General features: G+C 39.7%; 1 protein-coding gene and 1 long non-coding RNA gene across 3 annotated transcripts in view; one reads left to right on the plus strand and one right to left on the minus strand.

Moving 5' to 3' along the window:
* The window catches only part of MTPN (myotrophin), a 51,139-nt gene extending 24,846 nt beyond the window's left edge, over positions 1-26,293 (minus strand). The window contains exon 1 of the mRNA XM_067307783.1: positions 26,063-26,293. Coding sequence (XP_067163884.1) covers positions 26,063-26,134 — 72 coding nt within the window. The 5' untranslated portion in view covers positions 26,135-26,293. The remainder of the gene's footprint in view (positions 1-26,062) is intronic.
* Positions 26,294-26,471: 178 nt separating this feature from the next.
* Positions 26,472-27,585, plus strand: part of LOC136993624 (uncharacterized) — a 43,195-nt gene continuing 42,081 nt past the window's right edge. Inside the window, exon 1 of one of the 2 annotated variants that reach the window (XR_010886016.1) lies at positions 26,472-26,568. This is a non-coding gene — a long non-coding RNA (uncharacterized lncRNA). Of the gene's footprint in view, positions 26,569-26,674; positions 26,758-27,585 lie in introns of those variants that run through there. The other variant, XR_010886017.1, reaches the window with a different exon arrangement.

A 27,585-nucleotide genomic window follows, 5' to 3' on the forward strand; every position in this document is an offset into this window, starting at 1 on the left:
ACTATCTGAAAACACTCAAAAAACTGATGTCTGACATGCTAAATGCTAAATAAGGGAGAAGGACAAGCAAGCTAACTCCTAGGACAGCACACAGTAAAGGTACAAAGTTCATATTCAAAAACTACATTGAATCATTATTTCTTCAAAAGTACAGGAATGCTATGAAATTAGGATAGTTCAGCAAAACTCCTCTGTCTTACATTTATAAATATTGTTTCATTGGCTTACACACACAAAACCCCACAGATCTTGCTGTTCTTTCCTAAACTGGTTATAGAATAAATTCCTGCTAGACAATGAACTTAAGAAAAAACACTGCTGAGTTTTCTAAGTTTCCCTTAAAGATGATGAAAGCTTGTTCATAGGGGAGAACCTAGCATGACGTCTACAAATAAAGATGCCCCAAAGAGATTAGAGTTGAATACTAACACTAAGAAACTCTGTCAACAGCACCCAAAGTTGAATTATAACATCAGAATGTTTTAGTTTGAATTAACAAAGCCAAAATATCCTGAGTTGCAAAAATGAAAAAGTACTCCTAGGTTCTGCAGTAAGTAGAGACAAACATCCAGTTGTTTTACATGTGTGGAAAGCCACTGTAAAACAGACTCCTGAATGCTATAAAAATTAATACTCATCCAGCCTTCCCTACTCCCAACACAAGACGTAAGCAAGCAGGGATGAAAGACAAGTCAATCCATTTCATACAGAGAGATTAAATCCTGTCTAGACAGTGATGTGCAACACATCTAGCATCCTAGATAAGGTTGTCAAAGATATCTAAACAAGATGCTGTTTTCCTTCAAGCTTAGGATGTTTAATCCTGTGGGTGTTGATTTTTGTCTTCAGTAGATGAGCAATACAAAGTGGAATTTCTTGCTCTTTCACTTGAGGTACTTGATTCAGCTAAGCCAGGGAGAGATGCTGACTTAGGCGAGCAGTTGAGTTCTCATTTTTGACAGACTGGTCAGCCATGACAGACCACATTTTGTTCAAGAAATGCATCTTCTCCATATGGTGGTGTCCAAAAAGTGAATGAATACATGCTGGAGAATCCAAGGACTTACAACCTTCACAAAGGAATTATATATATATTGTAGCTATAGCAGCAAGCTCCAATCCTGATTCACATCTTCATAAGACAGAAGAAAGGTAAATACAAATATAAGGTAAAGTTTCTCAAGTCCTCTCCAGTTAACAAAAAACAAACTCTGGTGAAGATATGGCTAATTATGCCAACAGCATGAGATGAAGAGGTCTCCCAATAATATCTCCTGCTAACACACCAAGGCAGGAAACAGCACAGGAAGCAAAAATCCAGAGCAATGAGAGAATGGAGCTCTCTCTCCATAGCTTCTGAAATTACTACATTCTGAATAATATCTGCCAAAGATAACACATTGAATGCTCTAAACCTAGGTACCAGTGATCTTACCATCAAATAACAATTCTCAATACTGACCTCAATGACAGCAAAGTGACCAATAACTTGGTAGACCGAAGTAGAGACTGTACTAAATAGCTACTAAAGATTTTCTTTAACATGCATACACACACACACACCATATTCTGTAGAGCCCATATGGATTGTCAAAGCAGAGCATGGCTTTCCTTTATGTCCTCAAGAACAAAATCTTACAGATATTAGACAAAAAGCACAGGGACAGAGCAGTTCTTCTAGGAAGTTTTTAATGGGACTTCTGCCCTCTTCTAGAGTCTAACAGAGCAGCAACAAGATTAGTAGTTATGAGAATACTTTGGAGAATTAATCCAGAGTCTGAGATTCATATCAACTTCTGAATAAAATATACCTTCAAAGGCCACACTCCTCCTGAAAGAAGATTATTTTCTGTAGGGAAGGTCATCCTATAAGTTCATTAGCAATTGTGCAGCTGTTTGTGCAAAGCTGGGGAAAAAAGAATGTCCTTTCAAAAGGAAAGAGAAGATCACCTCTTTTAACAACTTTTCAGAATACACTGAGTTTGCGTAGTTAAACATTTAAGGCTGAGTCTGGCATAAACCACATCAGTAATATGTTTTTCTATGCAGATCAAGGACCTAGGGCACCAACTATTTGGTAACATTAAGAACCAGATCAACACACGAAACTTCAAAACCAGCAGTTAGCAGGTATCTACTTAAATGCTCTCTATTAAAATCTAATTACAGGGAAGAAAAGCCTCTCTCAATCTCCAATTACCCTTCAGAACATTGGTTTGAACAACAAGGCAGCATGAAAGAAGATGTAACATGCTGATTTTATGTTCCAGTTAGAAAACTCATACATGGATAACAGTAGAATATCCATTTACAAGGACTTGAAGCAACAGCTTCAACTGAAAGTTAGCTATCAGCTTTTCACTGAAGGCCAGGAACAAAAACACAAAAAGCTCAGTTAAAAATGCTTTCAGAAGTTCTCTCTTAAAACAAACAAACAACCCCCCCCCCCCCACACACACACTCTAATAGCATTAATTTTAGAGTCCTCCAAAGGCACTATCTGTGAGGGAGCAACTTAATCCATCAAAAGATCTCTTCCAGCCAACTTCTAGTCCGTAATTTTGAGAGTACTCTCAAGAATTTACTTCTCCCTCTGACCTTTATCACACAAAAGATTTGAGGCGAAACACTCTTAAGGTGAAACCTCAGTTTTGTCCAAATTTTTAAATGCCAAACTGTTAGGTTGTCAGAAGTGAGAAAAGAGAATAGAATCAGGAAAAAGTAAGGTCAGAAGGGGCCTCAAGAGATTATCCAGTCCAATTTCTGTTCAAAGTCAGATCAGATTGCTCAGGGCTTTGCCCAGTTCAGTTTTGAAAATCTCAAACAGTGGAGATTACACACGCTCTACAGTCAACCTTTTCCAGTGCTTAACCACTGCCACAGCGCAGAATCTTTTTGACTTGTGTCCAACCAGAATTTACTTCATTGCAACTTGTGACCGTTGCATCTCGTCCTTTTGCTGAACACCTCTGAGAGAAGTCTAGCTCCACCTTCTCTATAACTCTGCATTAAATAGTGGAAGACTGCTATTAAATCCCTGTTTTTGACTATCTTCTCCAAGCTGAACAAATCCAGGTCCCTGGGCCTCTCCTTGTATATCATACAATCTATCCCCCTTCAACATCTTCTCAGAACTAACTCCAGTTTATGTCTTTTATACCGAGGAGCAGCAAACTGGACACATTACTTCAGATGTGGGCTCAAGTGCTGAGGAGAAGGGAATAATCACTTTCCTCAACTTGCTTACAACCCAACATAACTGACTTTCAACAATGCAAAGCAACTCATCTGCAACTTGCTCAGTCCATCAGGACCAAGGTTCTCTCTGCAAAGCTGCTATCTAGCCAATTAGTCCCCAGCTTGTAGTGATACATGAGGTTATTCCATCCCCATGCAGGGCTCTGCATCTGACTTTCTCAAAATTCATGAGGTTCCTGTCAGCACACTCCTCCAACTTGTTGAGGTCCCTCTGAGTAGCAGTCCTACCTTCTACATTATCAAACACTTCCCCCCAATTTGGTATCATCTACAAACCCAGTGAGGGCATATTTCATCCCACTCACTGATGAATATTTAAGTAGTATCAAACCCAGGACCAAACCCAAAAAACATTACTTGTAGACAGTCACCAGCTGGATTTTGAACTACAGACACTTTGAGACCAATGGTCTAGCCAGTTTTTCACCTACCTAGTAGTCCACACTTTCCCAGTTTGGCTACAAAGATGCACGGTAGACCACATAAAAAATAAACAACACTGACTGTCTTCCCCTTGCCCACTGAAACAGAGTGACAAAACCATTCAGGTTGGAATGAACCTCAGGAGGTCACTCGTCCAGCCCTGTGCTCAAAGCAGGGTCAACACACAATTCAAACCTGGCTGTTCAGGACCTTCTCTAGCTGGGACTTGAAAGTCCTTTAGAATGTTGGTTTGAACACCTGTTCCAGTGCTTAATTATCCATAGTGAAAATATTTTTATTATATCCAAATGAAACCTCCCCTTTTTCTCATTTATGAGCATAAAATCATCAGAGAAGGCATCAGGTTTGTCTGGCATGATTTGTCATTCTTAAACTGTGCTGGCTGCTCCCGATCATTTTTTCTGTTCTTTTGGGGTCTGAAAAAGACCTCCAGAAAGATTTGCTCCATGATCCTCCTAAGGGTTGAAGTGAGCCTGACCAGCCTATCACTCAACAGATCCTCCTTCTTGCCCTTTTGGAAGATGGGCATGACATGCCTTTTTCCAGTCACTAGGGACTGTTATTAGTTGCCATGACTGAAAGGTCATGGTAGAAAGACATTAGGAAAAAAAAAAAAAAAGCCTCACAATGATGTCAGTCAGATCTGTCAGTACTCTTGGATGCATGCATCCAGTCCCATGGACTTGTATGCATCCAGTTTAAATGATCCCTTGCTCACTACCCACAATAGAGGAAATTACTTCAAATCTAAAGAATCCTGACAGCAGAGCTTACCTACAAAGAATGAAGCAAATGCAGCACTGAATACCTCAGCCTTTCTCCCATCTTTCATAGCTAGGTCATCTGTTCCTTTCAGCAGGATGTCACTTTCCTTTGTCTTCTCTTTTCCTGCCAATATACCTACGCAGAAACCCTTGTTGCATCTCTCATCCTTTTCCAGTTCAACTCCAGTCAAGCTTTGGACTTTCCAGTTTTGTCCCTGCATGCCTGGGGAAAGCGTCTACATTCTTCCTGGGTACCCTCTCCCCACTTCCACTTTTCGTACTTCTCCTCTTTGTGTTTGAGCTCAGAGAGGATTTCCTTGTTCAGCCAAGCTGGCCTCCTGTCAGGCCTGCTGGATGTCCCAAAGTTATCTGGAAGGATCTGCACCTTAACAGCTGCCTTGAATGAGTTCTGCCAAAATTAATTCCTTGTTCTTTTGCAGCCCAAGTTATAAGAATGAATTATATTTTACTGACTTTGTCCCTAAAATACAGTATGACATCAGCTCCTTAAAATTGTTGAATGAAAAAGTTTATTACTAAATTCTGAGTTTTAAAGCTTATTACCTTTCAGGCAGATTAAGTCACACCAAACTGGCAATTTTTTATTGTGACAGTACCCTCTAGAATAGCCCCCACTTTTTCTCTTGGCTACATTAAGACAGACGGTATTCCATATCTCACTTGATCTAGCTCTATCTGCTAACTTGCTCCTTTCCCAATTCCTGCCAGTTTCAAAAGCATCAACACTTAAAGCCACATAGGCAAAGCTAAACTCATCTAGAGCCACTCTAGCATCCCTATAGCATACCCTTAAGTGCTTCAATCATGGGTTTACTTTACAGAGGCACCCTAACTGAAACCAATTCTGAGCTAGCACAAGGCTATTCACTTGGGCACTGTAGCTTGCCAGTAGTGTTGCTCTAGAGCATTACTGCCATGCTACTAATGCCATAGTTCCACAACCAATTTAGCACTCATTTCCTCTTGACAGTCACAGTATCACTATTTCTAGTCACAATTTTACCCTTCCCACCCCTGCATCAGAATTAGTGGCTGAACAATAAATCCGGCAAGAAACTATTCAATTTGAATTAACCTGACCATTTTTCTTTTTTCCAGCTGAATCTGTTCCTTCATCTGATTCACTACATGGCACTCGAACACACCAGAAATCAGTAGTTGGCATGGGATTTACACTGTAGTTCCACTACAGGAATAGCAACTGAAAAGTAAATCCTCATTAAATCCTATTGCATAGATTAACTGTTTTAGTAGAGTGGGAGCTGAAATTCTGGTGGCATTAAAATACTCTTTCAGCATTAGAAATACTTTTTCCAACCTTAATGTCATTAACTCATTGTCAGACTGCTTAATTTCTCACGTAGAGATACTGAAATGTACCTGTGCTTTTATAAGCTTAATATTAAAACTCAGTGAAGTCAGTTGTTGGATAGGTATGGCAGACAAGACAGTCAGCTGAAGGACTACGATTGGGTCTGCTGTAAGTGGCAGTTTTATATAGTCACCTGACATTCGCAGATGCTCAATCAAAAAAGCCAACCCAATCAAGATTGAATTGTCACTATATGGCAGAAGAATCAACAGACTGTTGCAATATGCATTCTTCTGCTTGACTTAGAGCTACACAGACTTCAAAAACAACTCAAATTTGCAGTATATCCACTTTGATATGGAGTTCGCCCTAACAAATCCACCTGGGAATCAGTGTACAAGAGTCAGCATCAGTCAAGCTAGGCTTGAGAAGGCATACTCATGGGAGTCTGTGCACTGTGCTCAGCTATCAGTTCAGGGACAACATGCATACCTGGCTGTGCATGTCCCTCTCTGTCCTTACACTCTGACCACTATCCAAGACTTAACTCCATATCCCCATCTGCACTTACCCTATCATCCATAAATTACACCATCTCCCAGAAATAACTCCATCTCCCCATTTCAAATACCCTTTTCTTCTGACCTTAATGAACAAAAATGGATTTTATGTGGTCAGATGTCTTCATAGTGCAGGAAAACATCCAACAGGAACTGTATTAGTGGGTAATTCCAATCTCCATTATCCTGGAAAAGAACTCCTCGCTGTACAGTCTGTTGCATTAGTCTGATCTTTTTGCACACCAAAGATGGCAGTTCTTACAGGCTATTAGATAACTTTGACATTTTAAATAAAGCAATGTAACTTTATTGATATAATTTGAATGGGAAGGGAGAAGAGTGAGAAGATCCTTTTTCTGTAAAGAAAAGTTAAAACTTAAGGATGAGCTATTTGGACTATCTCATTGGATATTGAGAATACTACTTCTAAACATTTCATATTTTACTGTCTTTCCCATAAGCCTTTGTTCACACTGGCTAAATTTGATTTAAAAGTTCAACAAAAAGATTAAGTGAGATACAGTTCATCAGAAGTACTTCCAGCCAATCTCATTGTACAAACCTACAGCAAGAAAGCTAAAGCAAGCAGGAATATTTAGACAAACATTGGTTTTCTGATTTTAGGAACTGGTATGCAGAAACTGAGAACACCAATTTAGAGTGCTAATCGTAAACACCCCCCCCCCCCAACATTTCAAGTCTGATTAAAGTGTGCTTAATAGAGGAAAAGAAAAATACATGCTGTATTTTACTTCAATACCTTCCTCCAATTCTTTAACAAAGATTTACATATACTACATTATTAGAAAACCTTCAAGCTATATTTTTATAATTACCAATAAAAGGAAAAATGAAGACATTTAGAGAAGTCAACAGTTCACAGAAGTCAAAAAACAAGATATGTGTGTGTTTTTTTGTGTGTTTATATATATATTTATATATAAAAATATATATATATTCCTAGTATATGCTAGCTAAATAAGCATTGACATCCCCAACAGCAGTTATGACAATGGAGGTGACCTCTTGTGGAAAGCAGCTGAGGGTTACTATACCAATGTTCCCCAGCATAGGAACAATCAGGCAAATACTTGTGAATGAATGAGAAAGGTAAGATTTAGTATTTTACATTTCAGTTTTGTTGTCACACATAGGTGTACAGCCTTCATAGCTGAAAGGCCACATCGCAGTCTTTCTTTATGCAAGATGTTACTGACATTTTCCACTTTTACACGCACAGTGTAAAAATAAATGAGATCATTCTTTTATTTTATGCCAGGAGAAACATTTGAGAGCAAATAGACGAATTTATTTAGCATTGTCTGTTTCAGATGTATTCTTCTTGAAGATACATTAAAACACCACACACTCCTAGTATATGCTAGTTAAATAAGCATGATTCTCCCAATAGCAGTTATGGCAATGGAGGTGATCTCTTCTGTGTAACTGATATGTAAAAATCTTTCTTACATTGCAAGGTATTCTGAGTCCAGAGATCCACAAAATGCCCTCTGATGGAGAATAGCATGATTAGGTGTCCTGATTTAATTTCAACTTTGTAAAAATAAACTGGTAGAACTAAACTGTAAATCATTATGTTGGATACAATCTGAAGTCCTATTTTGCCAGAAGAGAAACTATAACTGTATCCACTGAATGATGTGTTTTTCCTCCCAAGTAAAGAACAAAAATACTCTAACTCGCAGTCTGAAAGAGTAAGTTTTATGCTTTTAAGTGGAATACAGAGAATCTGAGCTTTGAAACCACACAGGAGACCAACACATTTTTCAGGCTTCTGAAGGGAGAGCAAGATTGGACAAACCATGCCCTGAAAAAACTTAGTCACATATTCAAACAGGGTTTAGCAGGCAATCTTGCCTTCTCAAGTGGAAAGGAAAAAAAATGGACATGTATCAATCTTCTTCTAATGCTCTCCTTCCTTTTCTCAAATCAGTCACCCCCCCCGCCCCCATTCATCCTCAAAATAACTTTTTTCCAGATTTGTCTATCTGGGGAAAGATTTCTTTGCAAAAATACCCATACAAGTACTTTGAGGATAAAAATATTTCATTATCTCTGTAATTCTACTTGTATTCTCAAAATAGCAATATTTTAAATATCTAAGCTAAAGTTCATTGCTTAACCTGTGCTCATTTCAGTTATACATTCATAGTCTTTTCAACTCTTGATTGCTGTCACATTTCAGCTCTGTGGCTCATCTAATCCAAAAGTTACCTCCCTAGCACTGCAGATCTCAACCCCTTGATTGAGAATCTTTAAGGACAAGGCAACAACAGAGAAGGAGAAAAAAAAAGGTGGGGAGAGGGAGAGAGGAAGAGAGGGAACAATCCTATTCTCTAGGAATTTTGGGATCAAACATTCTGTAATTTCTACAGTCACCGTGAATTTAAGAATACGATACATAAAAAGAAACTGGTCTTACTCTGTTTGCTATAAGAGTAAAAACATAAGATGAGGCTAACTAATCCATGGGTCATAAACACCTGGCTGGAGGCAGCTAGGGCAAACTCAACCACCACATTTCCTGGGACAGTTCAATACTATAAGCTTCTGAATTTACAGATTCATGGAATCACAGAATAATTATGGCTAAAGAGGACCTCTGGAGGTTATTTAGTCCAACTTCTGCTCAAAGTAGATCCATCTAGATCAGGTTGCTCAGGATATTGTCCGGCTGAATTCTGTACATCTTCAAGGACGGAGGATTCCACAAACTCTCTAGACAACTCTTCCCAGTGTTTGATCATCCTCATAGTCAAGATTTTTTCCCCTTTATCTCTAACCAGAATTTCCCACATTCCAAACTGTACTGTTGCTTCTTATTCTTTTACTATGCAGCTCTAAGAGCCTGGCTTCGCCTTCTCTATACCCTCCCATTGGTACAAAAAGACAACAAAAAATGTCTTTCCTTTTTCTTCTCCTCTTAAGGCTAAAGAAAATATCAGTGTCTTCTTGTACGTTGTATGCTCCAGCGTCCTAACAGTCTTGGTGACTACCTCCTCCGAAATCACTCCAGTGTGGCAATATCTTTCTTGTACTAGGTAGCCCATAACTGAACACAATACCCAGATGCAGCCTCAGAAGTGTTAGAAGGGAGACATTATTTCTCTAAACCTACTGGATATGTTTTTGCTAATATAGTAGTATGCAGTAGCATACAGTGGTATGCCGCTGGCCTTCAACAATGCAAGGGGACACTGCTAACTTAACTGCAACTTGTCCACCAGGATCCTAAGGTCCTTTTCTGCAAAGTTGTACACAGCCAATTAATCCCCACTTGTACAGATGCATGTGGTTTTTTTCTTCCCCACTGCAGGACTCTGCATTTGTTTGTTGAAATTCACAAGGTTCCTGTCAGCATATTTCTCCAGATAGTCAGTCCTTCTGACTAGCAGGCAGCAGCTCTGCCCTCCAGGGTGTTGACTACTCCCCCAGTCTGGTATCACCTGCAAACTTTGCTTAAGAGTGAACTCTATCCCATTGTTCAGACTGGAAAAGACATCCCATTTTTCAAGTTTATGAATAAAGATGTTACTCAGAGCTGCCAGTATCAACTCCTGATAAACACCACTGGTAACCAGGCCTTACTTGGATGTGGTGTTGCTGATTACAACCCTTGGAGCCCAACAGCCGAGCTAATTTTCCACCAACCTTGCAGTCCACTTCTCCAGTCCATATTTCACGAATTTAGCTATAAGGATACAGTGAAAGACTATGTCAAAGACCTTGCTAAAGCCAAGGTGTACAACATCCATTGCTCCTCATTTGCTAAGCCAGTCATTTCATCACAGAATACCATCAGGGTGGTTAGACATGATTTGGCCTTGGAAAAATCCATGTTGGCTGTTCACAGCTACCTTTTCTCCTTAATGAACATGGTCATGGCTTCCAAGAGGATTTGCTCTGTAACTTTCCCAGAGACAGAGGTTAGACTGACCAATCTACAATTCACCAGATCTTCCTTCTCGCCCTTCTTGAAGATGGGTACGATGTTTGCCTACTTCCATTCACAGGGAACATTCCTTGAGTCACTATGACCTTTCAAAGGTGACAGAGGACATCCTCACAAAGACATCAGCCAGATCCCTCAGCACCCTCAGATTCATCCCATCTGATCCCATGGATTTACATGTGTCCAGCTTGCTTAAGGTGCCCAACTCTTTTCTTCTGTTGTGGGTAGTGTTTCATTACTACAGACTGTCCTGGTAGGTCTGAAGGACATGGGATGCCTGAGGGAAAGCCTTACCAGTGAGAACAGAGGCAAAAAGGCCTTTTCTGTGTAATTTATTCTACTGTGATATTTGTGTCCTCTGCCCCACTTTGCAGCAGGCCCACATCTTCTTTAGACTCCTTTTGTTATCAATGTACTTATAGAAGTCTTTCTTACTACCCTTCAGGTCCCTTGATTGTTTCAACTCCAGCTGAACTTTGGCTCATCTCCACCCCTGCATATCTGTGCAATGTTTCTACATTCCTTCCAGTAGCCCATTTCTGCTTCTACCTCCAGTGTAGCTGTGTGTATTGGTTACAGATTCCTCAAAGTGCGTGACTAGGGAGATCCGTAATAGCTGTGGAAAATACTCTGTAAACATTTCCCACACTACTGAGCGTGTCTCAGGACACCAGGAAAGGCCCTGAAACATCTTAACCTTCTTTACTTTAGACAGGCTGCAGTATTGTATCATCTATATTCAAATAATGTCAAAAAATCTGATTTTTCATCACAGAAAAAGAATTTTATAGCTCAGCTCTCCTGGATCCCTCTGCCACCAATCAGTTGCTTAAGCACAGAACTCTAGCCTCAAATACCCTGGTTTACAGTTAAACACTTGAGCAAAAGTAAATTAGAATGCTATGAATTCAAAGACAAAAACCTTAATTTTTATTTTTGCCAGCACAAAACACTAAACTTAGGTTTACAACCAAAAACAAGTGCTACTAGTCTTCCCACCACTTCTACTAGTCAGTCTTCCCACCACTGAAACATTCCTTGGGTTTATTACGTACAGAGAGCTCAGAATCCTCATATGACCTGATGGACAGTCCTTTGGGTCTCCTCCTCAACCTGTTTCTAGAGTGGTTCCACACGTCCCATAGTGTAACCTTAGTGCTTGCCTACTGACTTCCAATGAACTGATTCACATGCTGCTAAATGTTGAAAAACTTAAAACAATAGGTTTCTACAAACCCAACTTCGAGTTAACACATGTATTTGTTAAACATGTTGAAGAAATCTGACTGCAATATAGAACACTAGATCTCAAGTACAGCATTCACTGTATGAAAGTATTTGCTCAGTCTGCACTTCACGCCTTCAATTCAGTGATCCCACAACATTCCAGTCTTCTTAAATGGCATTGTAGTCAAATTATTTTTTCCCCTGTGGAATAGACACAGGGTCTAAAAGCAGCTTTGGCTTTAAAGTAGTAGTTGCCATTACTGTCATGATGTAAACTGATTTAGTCAAAATCCACACTGGAACTTTCACAGGTCCTTGCAAATTACCAATAGAAACACCCTTAGAATGAATTCAGTAATTTAGGCCTAATGGCTTTGCCCCAAAAAACTTATTCCCAGATTCCAGGTGTTAAATTAATACAACTTTTCCTGCCTCAAAACACCTTGGAGTAGCAGGGACAATGAATTATTCTTTTTCTATGCTGTTCATATAATTCTCTCTAGAAATTCTCTCATGGTAGCTGAAATGGAGTACTAGCCTGAAACAGTTGCTGCTGGGTAGAGCAGAGAGGTTAAATATTTGCCTCCATTACTGAAATTAATTCTGCTTTAAAGTGCTACTAGCAGACATACCCTCACATTAGCTGCTTTAATGCAAACTGAGAAATAACTGAGACACTAGTCTAGTATTTTATTCGAGGAAGGGTTTTTTTAGTTGCTAAACTTATGGGTATTTCATGGCAGACTACACACACTGTTTTCACAGTCCTTTTTATCTTCATTCTTGTTTCTAATAATAATTCAAACAGCCAGCTTATCATAAAAATCAGTGCAATATGCTGTTAAATGCCTTTTAAACAATTTTTCCCATAAGAGCAGGGGAAAAAAACCCCCACATCTTTGACATATGATGCTTTAGCAGTTGCAGAACTAAGAACTAGGCAAGTAGGTTGAAAAGATAATTCCACATTTCCACTCAATCCAATTATGTTGCAAGAACTACTAAGGAAACAACACACAGGAGTCCTAAAGATGATATATAGTTTCCTATATATTCCTATATATTCTGCTCAGCAGGGACTATTAAATCTCAAGTTTTCCTGTCTGTTTTCTGAGTCAGAAGAAAAATGACCCTTTTGTCCCTGTGCAATCTTCAACCTAGGAATGACAGTGGAAACTAGAACATGGTGAATATTTAACTAATAACTCAAAGGCTGAATTAAGCACTAAGAGCAGAAAGGGAAGGAGAAAGATTAAGCATTGTAACTTGTACATTGTTTTTATGATTTCGAAGCAAATTTCTTGAGTTAAAAAGCAACAGCAAGTTCCTGCCAACACTAAGAAATCCACTCATTCTAACTACAAGTAGGCAGTTTTCCATGGCAACTGCCACAATCTTGTGCAGGATCCAAGTTTTCATTTAAATTCTCTATATTTTCAAAAATGACTTACTCTCAGCCCACTTAATGAATTAATGTAAGCCTGTCTTATTCAGCCTGCAGCAGACAAACTACTTATGGTAGTTTCTGGTTAAGCAAATGCTGGCCATTCCAGTGGTTTTTCAACTGCGGTCCAAGTGGACCACAGTTGCTTGTGGACAATGGAAGAGGAAGAAAGTGGCCTAGATTTGTGTGGGATACTAAATTCCACTAACAAAGTTTCAGAAGATCAAGAACTTCTTGTTTGTTTCTTTTTAAAGACTGAAAGCAGATGCATTAGTTAAGCCTTTTATCTTTGTGTCTGTGATAGAAGATTTTTAATAACTTTCTTGCCACTGTCATTTTTTCCTCCTTTAAGTTCTGTAACCTGCAGCAATAAAGAATTTTCTCCCAGCTGCCCTCCTTCTTCCCTGTACACTTGGTGGGATATTCAGGACAAGCTGTCTTCACACCTTCTATTATGTCTTACTGAAACAAACAGAAATAAATAGCAAAAGCCTCTCTGAACAATCCTGTTAAAGATGATCAAAAAGGAAAAATCAAGTAAGCAGAAGTTCAGAAGGGGACTCCTTCAATATAGAAAGTTAAGAAGTATATCTCTGGAAGAGGTGTCAGGCATCAGCAGTAAGTAAACTCTTTATTGCTGCTCTAGATCCATGTCTAGTCTTTCCTGTTTAATCTGCTATATCCACCTTGACTTCAGTATTTAAGAAACTGAAAAAAGGCTACCCAAAGAATTTCAACATAACATCCCCCAGAAAAGACCCTCACCTGTTTAACAGAAGAGGTATCTGCTCTGATGGTAACAAGAGTCCCTCTAGTAGACATTTTGCAGGAAGTTCTACAACCAGAGCAGACAGATGTAGATGGCTGTGTATGTTAATACACATATCTACTTTCTCACTAAAGCGTGTAATTTTGTTTTGATACAAACCTTAACTTCTAACGATAACATCAATACTTGCTCCTTACAAGTTAAAAAAAAAAAAAGAATTATGAACCCTATGGTATCTTGCTATTTATAAAGGCTTTTCAGAATATTTTAAGCATCCCTATACTTCTGTTGGCTTAAGCCAACAAAAGGTACTTAACAAGCCTACTTTTCTGTTTTAATGGTTAATGGTAAACAAGTAGCCAGCTTTTCCACTGTAATCAAATGCAATCTGAAGTCCTTTGTCTCAGTCAAGAGAACATGATTCCAGAAGCAAACTGCTAAGCAAACTGAATAACTGAGCCATCTGTGCTTCAGTTGTTGTATCAGCATTTTTAGAGACAAACAGACCTGATACATGAGTTGTTCTATAGAACAAAGATGAACATACTGTTTTCCAGCAAAAGATTCTAGAAACTTGTGCAACCATCCTGGCTTCAGAAATGTGTCAAATGTGTACACTATTGAAAGTAGTTGCTTTTCCTCTGCCTTCCCCCTCCCCAAGTCTAATGGTTTAAGACTAAAATGAGAAGTAGTACAAACCATTCATCATTTTCATCAGTAAGTGATAAAGCAGGAACGTAGGGACCAGCTTTCTAGCTTCTCTTTAAATCCCCATTAATTTATTTCCTATTTAAAATCTTTGCCCAACATTGGCATCTCCAGAGCTGGGCAACAGCTCAGTTATGGCACTAATTTCTGGGACTAGTCTGAAAGAATAAGCTGGTGCAGACAGAGGCATTATTACTTCTAGCAAAAGGGCAGGAGCAGATGCCTACAGGATGCCACCCATAGCAAAGAACATGTCTACCACTAGTTATCTGTGAAAGTACTAGTTTAATTGTTGAATGTTAATGTGCTAAATAGGCTGGATTGTGAACCGAATGGCTGATGATCAGATGCACTTTCTAAACTGTCTCTTAGAAGAATTATTAGAATTTGGAATTAAGTTAAAACGCATTAATTGTAGCGCCAGTGCTTGCCTGTCAGACCTGACTGAGTACTTGGAGCATAACAGAAAATAAAACCATCTAACAGTTAAATCTTAAGTAATCACAATCAGATCTAATGGCTGTTCACCTTAACCTGACATAAAACTAACATATCTCTTTAGAGCAAAGATGAAGTACTGTATCCATTGAACACGGTGCAGTGCCCATTTCTGCTGGCACCACTGACCTGGCCTTGAGAGAGTTTTTCTCCAGAAGTGACTGACCAGAGTCAGTGTTTTAACTCTGTTGCATTTTTATCCAATTCAGATTATTTACCTTCCAAGGGCATATTAAACAGAAAATATCCTACCTAGGTGCCAAATGATCACCAAACAACAGAAGTCAGCCATACTTAAAGCAGAAACCAGCTGAGGTCTCAGTAATTTGTTTTTTTTGCTATGCACAAACCAATAACAGATACTATTATCAAAACAGAACAATCTCCTATAAAATGTTAACACTTGCTCCATTAGTTTCACACAAGCTCAAGCTTAGCTTGTCAAATCTTCTGGTCACAGAAGTCTGAAAGCATATTTGTACAGATAAAAAGAATGCACTATACTACATCTTGACCTTCTTTGGTGACACTAAGTTTGTATTAAGGTAAAATATTAAGTTCAGGGATAAAACCACTGAAGAGTTTGGTAATAGGATTCAGACTGTTTCCATCTTTAGATCATTGGTCCAAAAGCTAGCCAGGTCAGCAAGGAATAAGAGCCATGATGATCCAATCTGCACTTAGTGGCTAACTCTGAATGACAACATTTTCGGAAATTTTAAGAGCTCCAAAACAAAAACAACAAAGAAGTATTAAAATTCTCAGTACATACTGTCCACTGATAGCAGCTTTGGACCTCTAAGTCTGATCAAATATATAATAAACAGTTCTCAAAACTAAGGTGGCACTCTATTATAAAGCTATGGAAGGATAAATGGGGAAGATGAGTAAGTACAATGCCTTGGAAAAGTTACTGCTATAGTTTTTAAAAGATACAAAATTTTATAATTGGGGCTAAGTGTTTTAAGTGTGACTTCTTTCTCTAGTATCTAAACAAAGGATATACCCAAGGCAAGATCAATAGTTCTCTCAAACCTTAGCTTCTCCTCAGTACATTTCGAATCAGATTAACGGGCATTATTTTTCTCCACACACTGAGTTTAGATTTTCACCACATAGTGACACATAAAATGATATAAAATATCAACAGCAGTATTAATGATCATGAGTTTTCAGAATTTCTCAGCTTTAACATAGATTTTTATTGTCATGCTGAAGCAATCTGTATATATGGAATCATACAAAAACAAAACATGAAACTAAAAAACATGAGCAGAAAAGCTATTCTTTAAATCCACTAAGTAAATACTGAATGTCTTACTAGACTAAGAAACAAGCCTCAACAGCATACGCTTTGATAACATATGTATTAACATAGAATGGCTTTGTAAACACTTACATACTTTGAGTATTCAGTTTTGTAGTAATACTTCCATTAAAATATATCAAGATTGATACCGGACCATTACAAGAGTAAATTTCTTCAGGTTTCACCAGGATTTAGCATCCAAAATGCTTCGGCAACTAAAGATTTTGCTAGTTTGCTCCAAGAACTGAGCTAAAACATATTTCATGTTATATCTAATTAAGAAACATTTCACTTTTATGAATTAAGTCTTTTAAAATAAAAACTTTGAAATGAAACTTATTTACTCTTGAGTTACTATTTCCAAAATAAGTGCATGTAACAGATAATTAATGCTTTATTACAGGCCATATTCAATTTTTTGAAACCAAGACAAATATCCTATTCCTTTAGCCAAGGAAGAGTTAGTATTATTATTGAAGGTATGGAGAAGTCAGTAATCCAAGAAATAAAATGCTCCCAGATCTCTCACTTGAATGGAAACAATTCTGCCTTGTTTTGTTATTAAAAAAAAAAAAAAACCACACACACACACTCTGGGCATGCTCACGAATTACCAAGCATAGAAATGCAGATCTCACCCCAAAGAAACTGGAAGAGACCTTTCTCTTCTTATATAAAGGACTTGAAACCTTCTCCTGCTAATTGTATTACCTGATACTGTATTACCCGATTTGAATATTGAAAGAGTTCTTGAACAACCATATAAATCCCTGTTTAAACATTTATTGCTTATGGCATTTGCATTCACAGTAGCAACAGATCACTGATGGCCTGTAGGTCGCCTTTAAAATAATTTGTTACTGTTCTATGAACAGTTCTCTAGCTTTTGTCTCAAATGGTCTTACCACTCATCTCCTCCCCCTTGATTCCAACCACCAGTTTATGGATGACAACTCTGTTAAAGTAAGTTCATAAAATACTGGAGTTTGGGGAAAGAAAATACTGAGTCTTCCAACAATAACTACCAAGATTTGATCTTAGCTCATAAGAATCTTTGATCACACAATTCTGTTTTATAAACTGACTCCATAATTAGATACATATTAGAATATTCTTTGAACTTTGCATGGAAGCATGACAGACAAATCTCCAGAATACCTTTTTAGTGATGTTTTGTTCTGTTCAGCTTATTAGCCATCGTGCGCAGTTACTCTATTTGATTTTCAAAGTGTAGCTGAAGGCTAAGTAAAGTGATTTCACCATTTGCCTTTTGGCCTGTAACCAGTGAAGCAAACAGCAATTTATACAGGCAAAGATGAAAATCTAGACTATACTATAACTCTTGATGCAGCAAAAAAGCTACAAAGGGTTTTTTTTTCCTTCAGAAAGATGCAATAACCCTTAGTGTATTACCTATCTGTAGTGAACTACAGAATTACACTGCCTTAAAAAAAAAGGATAAAAGAACATTAAGACTGCAAAAAACTAACACGCACCAAAAACTAAGTCCCCCAAGCTACTTTAAAGCCATGTTCATATGCATTATGATACTGAATTTACAGAATCATGTTCCTCTTTCCCTCCCTACTCTATCTCATCAGGATTTCAACCGTTTTCAGAACAACATCAAATTACTGCCTCTCCCCTCCCCCCCCCCCCACTACACAAGTACATCCCAGTCAAACTGAGAATCAAGTCAAGAACTGTGGTTTATTCAGAAGGACACACTAATACTGACTTCCTTCCAAGTCAGAGACCTAAAAGCCTTCACTGTCTGAGACAGGAACACAATTAGTCCTTTAAACAAAACTACCGTTTCCCTCCTCTCTAGCATTTGATCGAGGGATTTATCATCGATGGTTGAAAGCAACATAGGCTTTGGCATCAGTTTCCAGTAAAAAGAAAACAGAAGGAGTCAATACAACTGTCAACATCCCACTAGAAGCTCTAACTTTTTGATACGAACCATACTATTTTAATCTACATCTGCCCTGCCTCAAAAAAAGCTAAAGCAGAAAACAGCTAATTGTTTAAAACAGTTGATATTGTAACATGTTTGAAAAATAATCACTATATAACAGCCTGGTCACTTATTGGCACTTAAGTCCAGTTACTGCTTTTGTCCCTGCAATATGAGCTCTATCCACCCAAATGACAACTTGTCTTTCCACAGAACTGTACTGGCAGGCAGATGCTACATTGAAGAAGGAGCTCTTGCTAGCAGGAAAAGAAAGGTCGAGAATATCTTATTGCAAACCTTAAACTTTGAAACTGCGCAAATTAGGTACATACATAAAAAAAAAAAAGCAACTTTTCACACTTTTTCTGGACACTTACCCAGAAGCTCAAACTAGCATAAGCAATTTTGCTAGCAGTTAAAAACCTGTTAATGACACTCACCCAGGAATGCATATTAAAAAAAAAGGCGATTTAAGCAATATGATTATATACATGCCCTGGCTTACCATACCTTCCCCAGTTTCCTCTTCTGACCTTCCACCTACATCTTCACAGTGTTTTTTAATCTTATAAAGTTTTTGGACTTGAGACGTTCTACTTAAACTCAGGTAGAACATTTGACCTCCATGTTTTGATTCCTTAACAGCTAAGAATATGCTCCTTTAAAATTAGTATATATAAATTGTTCAGACTATTGTGACCTGTCCAGGTGTTTCCTTACTTATGCACTCTGACACTGCTACAAGATCTATTCACTCAGTATTTTTAGTTATGTGGCCTGCATGACTCACCAATTTCATAGTATACAAGTCAATATTCAAGCACACAACCTTCCCAAATAACAGTTTTCTACATATTTTTCCAAATGGAGACAGAGTACAAACCACTGCAGAACCGTTCTTTTGGATTTGCAGAAAGCTTAACTCATCTTCCTTATGCCCTTGTGCTGAAGTCAAGAGTAACTTTAAGTTAACCAGAGGACAAGAGTTGGGCTTGGAACACATAAATGTAGTAAAGATAAAATTGATGCAGGAGGGAAGACTAAAATAAAAAAAAAAAAAGAGGATAAAAGGAACAGTACTAGAAGCAAGTATTCTCTCATAGCATTGAGTTCTCTGCTGGTTATTTATAACACTCCTAACCTTGCTTGTACTGTAGCACTTAGTGATGTATATTCTAAAGATTAACTCAGACGAAACAGGATATCACCGCTGCAAGGATAAAATTCTCTTTTGATTTGAGTACTGGAATACGTTAGACTTTCAACAACAAAGTTCAGCATTTTATTAAAGTCTAATTTTTATCACTCTCTCCGTTTTTCACATAAAACTACTAAAATACAGGACAAGTAAAACAGTACTATTAGAACAGCCCAAAGAGAAGCAAATATGAAAAAGGGCCTAACTTTTTATTTGGGCAGAAAAAAAACCCAACCCTCAAAGATATCAAACATGAAACACATACATAGGCAATCTCTTAAATACCCAAAGAGTTTCAGAGTGCAGAGGCCAAGTGAAAAACAAAATGATCTTAGGCCAAGCATCAACATCTCAGGAAAAAACTACTCCATTTAGAAGTCACAGATTCATGATCAGTCCTATCATGAATTCCAATTACATTTGGAATGGAAAGAGCCTACATAAATGCTTCAAAGAATCAATTATATCTGTATCTTCATGGAATGGATAGACTTGAGAACTCTGGCATGTTCATTCAGCCAGTAATTTATACATTCCAGCACTACATCAGGTTTACAATTTAATAGACTATACTCCTCCTTGGAAAACACTTTTTAAAATCCATAACTTCGTTTGGCTGATCCATTCTATGCCAGGTCGGGAAGATTCTCCTGATGTTTGTCCTATTTTTCCTGCTAGCATTGTCTTAGCGATTAAAATTCAGTGGGGACAGCATATACAACCTTAAAAAAAAAAAGAGGACACTGACATCACTGTTTGGCCTTTAGCTAAGTCTTGTGTATCTCATTGCAAGTTCTCCAGAACTCTGTATGTTTCCTACATATAAACAGTAATAGCTGATACACAGCCTTATAGAATTAAGAACTAAATATTATAGAATTCATCCGTTTTCATTAGTCAGTTTCCAGCAAAGCAGAAAGGCCTCTGCACAGTTGCCCGGACTGCTGCTCTTGGCAGCAACTGAGTTTACTATCCCATGCTTTCCCTGTATAACTATTCAAGGAAGTGATACATGAACTAACAGCATTTGTGAGCTCTTCTTTGCTACATGTCCTCTTGAATCAGATTGGTAGAATTTATTAGCCATCTTGAAAAGGTGTTTTTCATCTACCTCATACATCTTACTGTGCCCACTACTAAAGAGTAGCTGCCATACCATTCTAGTACATTCAAGGCATTTTATTTAAAAAACACACAACTCTGTCATGAGTATTTAACAGACTAAAAGCTTCTCTTCCCCACCCCTTCATAGCTATTCAGTAGTAAGCAGCCATTTTGTTTCATAATAGAAAATCTTAGCTCATGTTCAAACCAACAAAATGTAAATTTAAGACCAAGTTTAAGTAGAGATAAGTAGTAAAACAAAACTGTGTCTCAAGAGATCACACTCAAGTACACTCAAGAGTAACCAAATCAAAATAACGCAAGACTTGAAATACTCCAGGTAATACTTGTACTGTATGGGTTTTTCTTTATCAGAACACTGGGGAGCTACAATACAGAGATACTTGAATGGCTTCACATGAAATAAACTCAGTCCAGCAGCTCCAGGTCAGTGCTAGTCCCGATATGCTTCTGCACAACCACAGAGGTGCAGTTACACAGCATTATAATCCAGCAAGGCTTTCAGGCTCATATTAAAGCAAGAAAATTGTTTCCATATCTGAGGCAATCCAGATACCAATATAGGCCATAATCACAAACTGCACTTCAGCAGACTACATACTGAGCCAAGCAGGATTTCAACGTATCCATGGTATGGTTAATCTGTAACTCAAGTAACCACCCATATATAATGCTGCCTTAAGTGTTTATTTTCATTTAGTTTGTTCCTGAAGGAGTAGAAGTGATTTCTACAGACATGCAAAAGAAAGGAGGTTACCCCAAGAAAGTAAAGCCATTCATTTCTCCTTTATTTCTCCTTGCTTATCACTTTTGCCCCAGAAGTATTTAAGTGTCTTCTCTTTTACTACACTCAAAGACTTCAACAATACCTCTGATGGCTATCCCTCTGGGGGAAAAAAAGAAAAGTATTTCAAAATCATGTTTTTTGCTTCAGTCTCTCCATGTAGTTCTGTAGTAGTGAAGTTTTCCTCATTTCTCAAGATGTCCATACAAATAACAATACATCCCAAAGAACTTCAAGTGCTTTTGTAGTTACCACAATTTTGTGAAGAACATTAAGCAGTTGCTGTTTTCCAGTTCTCCAAGCCACTGAAGCTCCTCTAGCTTAAAAAAACAAACAAACAAAAAACCCCCCCCCACACCCCCCCCTCATCACCAGAAATGCCCACTAGGTAAGCATAGCATAGGACTTATTTTCTAACCACACCCATCCTGCAGCCAACCATCACCCCGATTTCCTGTCCTCACAGCACTAAAAATCTGGTACTTCCAGTGTGGCAGAGTGTTCTATCTTCACGTAGTTGTATTTGACAAGTCAACTGGCCTAATACTATAACCAGTGGCATGTTTAGGAGGCAATAATGTAGAGGATTACAACAGCTCATGAAATCAAGTATTCTCAGTTAAGCTATGGGAGATGCAATTACTTCAGGACAAAAATTTATTGTTACATCTTTCTTACAAATCCAAGTTTATCTTGCCAAAATCTTGGTGCCTAGTGATTGAACAGGAATTACACTTAGCCTGAGAAGTCTGTGGCTAACTGGAAACATTATGTGCATTTCTGTTGACAGAAAAGTCTTTTAAGCAATTATACAGCTTATCTCATTCCACTAGGGAAGGAGGAGAAAGAAGAGGAAGAAGAGTGAACACCATTCACATTAATAAAATAAGGTTCTGCAGGCTTAATATATCCTGCTCTTCTTTCAAACAGTAGTTTTTAAACACTCTGTTCCCTCCCTGAGGGAAGCAAATTTCTCAGTTCTGCATGGGTCCTCCTAGCTCATTTGACTGCACATTTGATTCATCTGTTCCTATGAAAGCTTCTGCTTTCTTGCAGAATTCTAAGAATTTCAGTGTATGTATGTGGGAAGAGTGAAGAATTACTTCAAACCCAGCCCTGAAAAGACACCTCTGAGGGCAACATATGCTGGCTACATTCAAAAGGAAGACAAAGAAAGCAAACAGTAAAAACTATTTTTTATCTAGTCATCATAAAAAATAGATGACACCATATTTAACAGCTAGTCTTAACAGACTACAACTGCAGTACTTTAGTAGAAATTAACACTTACCATAAAGAAAAACTTGACACTATTACAAGTTGATAAACATAGAGACTAAGATGCTTTTATTGAAAAGAAAGAAGCCTTACAGGACTATTCAAATAGTACAAATAACCTTTCACATTTTTAATCAAGTAGAAGCCAGCCATATCTTCCAAACCCACACACTGGCAGCACTAAGATCTCTGTTGTGAAGCAACAAGTAGTAACATTTGACATTTGTCTGTTTCATTGCCAACACACAGAACTATGTTTATGTGAAAGATGTTTTTTTTCTGAAGAAAGTGTCTTTAGAGTAAGACAAAAATCGCTTTACATAAGAATACGTAAAACAAATTGAGCCTCTTCCTTCTACCCCTCTACCCTTCCCTTGTTCAAAAACTGTTGAAGTAGCAGAAACTTCCTCTACTTAAAGAGGACAGATCAACCATTGAAAAGAAAGGTTTCCACATCGTACTGTGGGTTTCACCTGACATTTGAACCAAAGTTCTCCAATTGATCCATTAAGTTAGACTTCTTGATACCTACTAACCAAAACTGAAGTGAAAAAATAGACACTAATGATTCGAAAGACAGAACCTTTGTAACTTATGACTGCACAAGTGAAGAGAAGCCATGACTGGCTATCGGAGTTCAACTCTTATAATCCCATTGATGATGTCTATCTATACTATTATTTTTAATGTACCCATGGTCACATGGTTAGTAGTTCAAGCCCTGCCATTTAGATATTAAACAGAATCAGAAGTCAAACCCTTTATGATGCAATTGGCAGCATAACTGCAAGAGTGAACTAATGGGGAATTTAGAATAGAAGAACTGAAACAAATGAGAAATTGGAAATCAGAAGTTTCAAGAAAACAGAGAAGAAAACTAGAATTTTATGAAGATGCAGCCTGCAAGATATGTAAGACTCCCTACCACATTGCATAAGAGGAAATTTCTACTAGTGCGAAGTTTTATATAATTCTGGTAAAATCCCCAAATGCTAAATCATAATTGGAACAGGAAATTAGCAGGAAGCAGAAGCTATATACCTGATAAGTAAGACAGTCAAAAGTGAACACATGGAAGGGAGAAGAAAATACTTTTCTGAGAACTGGAACTATCAAAGCATTAATTTGCCCTCACATATTTGATTAATTTAGGAAACAAGGTACAGGTTACAGCTGAGGCTTTTCCTACAGTCAGTGGATCTGGAGAGTTCTCTTCCCCTTACTTAAGGCATATTTCCTCTTGTCTAGTAAAGCAAAAGCTCACTCTTGCAATCTTTTCCTCCCTGTAAGATCTCCCTCCTCTATTTCATTTAGTTTCAGAAAACCCACCAGTACCTTTGAAAACCTCTACTGTGTAAAGATCACCAGAAAGTAGCCAAAAAAGATTAACAAGCAACAAGGAGAAGAAAGATGATCAGCCAAACTTGGTCATATAAGCTTTGTTTCCACAGGAAACCATGCTAAAAGCTTACTAGCCTGCAATGAGTAAAGGCAAACACAAGGCCTGAAAATAAAACATTAGAGATTTTTTTTTGCTTCTCTAGCTAGTAGGATGCTTAACAGCTGAGGAAAAGGCATATCTGAAAGCAGGAAAAAAAAAGAACAAGATTAGGCCACCAACATGCAGAAAATTCCCACAGTTTTCCCCCCCCCTCACTTTCTACATTAGCAGCAGTCCTGAAATGTAAGAGTGTTCAAGGATTGCAGGCTTCTTTTACTGTCAGCACCTAACCATGGCCAATATCTCTCTTCTAAAAGTTTCTACCTCATTAGTGCACTTAGCAGATGCCTTCACCCTCTTCACTGTAGCATCAGCCAGGCTGGCTCAAGCCACTTTCAACAGCAAACTGAATTAAGTATTTAACTTTGGACTGAAGTAGATTAAGAGTGCTCAAAAACACCCAATTGCTGTATCTATTGCAGAGCCACTCAGAAAGGGTGGAAATATGAAAAACCTGTGTAACTAGTACTCTGATGATCTTGTAGATACAAACTGATTCAAGATGGTTATTGTCAGAGTTTTTGTTTCAGAAACTGATAGACAAGAATCTGTCAATTGCTAGTGTGTACTAAGCTCTTTAGATATACAGAAGTCCTACAAAAGCTGCAGTAACAATCCACATTATCTGCTGAAAGATTCTGGAGGCCCAAGAATGACAGGAAATAAAAACAAACCAGCATAGCATCCAAATTTCTTGAACAGGAAGAGAGCAAGACATAGGTACACAATCATTAAAAAATGGCTGAAGTGGGATAACATTATTATTCCCAGTTATTACCTCAAGCATTTCATGGACAGATCAGAGCATGTGAGCAGGCAGCCACTTTGATGCAAAGTCCAGTAGCTTAGCTGCAACTGTCAGAGAAGACTATTCAAGCTAAGCTGTTGGACTTTGTACTAAAGCAGCTGGAAGTACTCACACATTTCTTTCTGCCAAGAGCACTGCAAGTTTGGGTAACTTTCAACCAAAGCTGACAACTGGAGTAGGAAGAATTTAAATCATCACAACAAGATATGTCAGCACTTGTCAATACCTTAAGCTCCCAAAGACAATCAATAACTTGTTCAGAGGTCTAAATAAGTATAGCTAAATTACATATAAACCAAAAAGCTTGTGAGCCTCTACTCTGACATAATAGTTTCTAGACAGTATTCCTCAACACTAATGATTCACTGAAGCAGAATCTGGCTGTCATGTACAGGCACTTTTCCCACAAACCTCATTGACAACTGAAGGCAAATGAGGACAGAATCCAGCCTGCAAATACTACAAAGTATCTGAAGATTTTTCAGTCATTACAGAGGTGTCTACTGTTCCTTTAGCACTTGCCCTAACTGGATCTCAAAACACTTCACAGAAGGTTAATGAATTAAGTCTCAACACACCTGGTAGCTTAGCATACACCTGGTAGCTTAGCATCACCCTATTAAGGATGAGGCCTGAGGCACAAGGAGGGAGGATAACCAAACCAAGGCCACACATGCATATATACATATATACACTAGCAAGGCAGGACTAGGACATTGGCTACTCGTGCCACAAAGCTCCGTGTACTAGACTTTATTATAATAACTTCAGCAGCATGTACGAGGGTCGATGGGAGGCAGGGGGAGGGGCAGGGCGACGGGGGAGAAAAGGAGGAAGCACGCAGTAACTGAGAGGGCCCCCACAGGGGGAAGGGAAGTACGGCCTCCTGCCCAGACCCTCACCACCGCGAAAAGCTCACAGTTGCGACAGAGGCTCTCCCCAAGCAGGTCGCAGATCCTGCGAGCCACCTGCCTCCACAAGCCCCCCCCTGCCCCTCCACCCACCAGTTCGACCCCCCGAAAAGAGGCCTTCGGGCACATCCCTCCCTCCTCAGCCCGCAGCACCGCCTCGCCCGCCCCCGCCGCCGCCCGGCCAAGGCCCTCGCCGCGCCCACCGCCTACCTTGGCCACATAGTCCTTCACCTCATCCAAGTCTCCATTTTTGAGGGCCCACATGAACTCCTTGTCAGACATCGCGGCCGCCGGGCAGGGACGCGGGCGGGCGAGACGGCGAGGGCCCGGGAAGAGCTCCGCGGCGCGAGGGCGGCGGCGCGGCGGGCAGCAACCCCTCCCTCGTGCGGCGGCCGCTGGCTCCGGCGGCAGGGCAGGGCAGGGCGGCGGGCCGGCGGCAGTTACGGCTCAGCGCCGCGGGAGCACAGCCGAGCGCAGCAGCCAGGGGAAGCGGGGCGGAATCCGCCTAACTGAAGGAAAAGCGGTTTAGTTGCGCGCGGCGTTTCCGCTTCCGGTTTTCATTCAGCGCCCCCCCTCCCCCCGCGGTCCCCTGCCCACCCTAGCGAGACACCCACGCGGGGAAGCGGGCCGCGGTGCGCATGAGCTTCCCGCAGGCTGCCGCCGGAGCGCCGTTGCGCCTGCGCCCACCTCAGCGTCCCTCTGATCCCGGAGATACGGTGGGGAGGGGAGGGGGGTAGAAGGGGGAGAAGGAATTCGGCGGGCGGGGGGGGAGGGGGGGAAGCGGCGTGGCGCATGCGCGTCGCTCTCCTCTCGGCCTTGCCCCGCCCCCGGCTGCCCGGGGGTTGCCATGGCGCCGGGGCCTGCGCCCTGGCTCGCCAACCGAGGGCCGTTAAACTTGACGCGAGGTGAGGACGGAGCCGTTTGGAGTTCGGGCTTAGAAACCCTTATTTTGGCCACACGCGATGCCTGGAGCGGCCGTATGGGAGAGGGCGGCAGGGGGAGCGCAGCAGGGCGCGCTGAGCCCAGGAGGGTGGCGGGCCCCTGTTCAAACTCGCACCCGAGGAGCTAAGCGTTCAGGTGGCTCCTCTCCAAACCCGAGGCACTGAACACGCTGCGAATAATGTCCGTAGTGCTTCTGAAACGTGACTATGTGGTAATTAAACGATGGCACCTTGTGATTGCCTTTGTCTTTTGAAACCACGTGTTTTGCGTGCGGAATATGCAGCCTTGGGCGCTCTAGGTGCCTCGGGCGTGACTTCTGACAGGCAGCCGCTCTGTGTAGCCCCGCACGGCACGCATCAGCCTGAACACCCCTGGAGCTAGGACTGCTTTGACTGTACCCGCCAGGGCAACAGTGTGGAAAAAATACAGATAGTTTTTGAAGGTAGTCATCCTATTATTAATGGGGAAGAGAGAGCACTCCACCGTACAACCAAAAAAATAAAAAATAAATGCAGTTTTGGGAGGGAGAGAGAGGAGGAGAACAGTGCCATACTCGTGATTCTTTCTGTATTACTCTCCTTGTACTTCTGAACCACAGAAATGTTAAATATGTAGCGCTTTGCAGATTTTTGACGAGGATTAAATGGTATTTAATAGAAATAGAATAGAATGTTGCTTGCAAGGAAATAAAAATCAAAATCCTTTCAGGTCAGGATAATTACTGATTTCACTTATAAACTAGGGAGTTCTGGAACATAAAATATGACTCCTAATGTCATTAAAGAAAGCAA

This window comes from Apteryx mantelli, chromosome 1 (genome assembly GCF_036417845.1).
Source record: "Apteryx mantelli isolate bAptMan1 chromosome 1, bAptMan1.hap1, whole genome shotgun sequence".
In the NCBI taxonomy this organism is placed as follows: Eukaryota; Metazoa; Chordata; class Aves; order Apterygiformes; family Apterygidae; genus Apteryx; species Apteryx mantelli.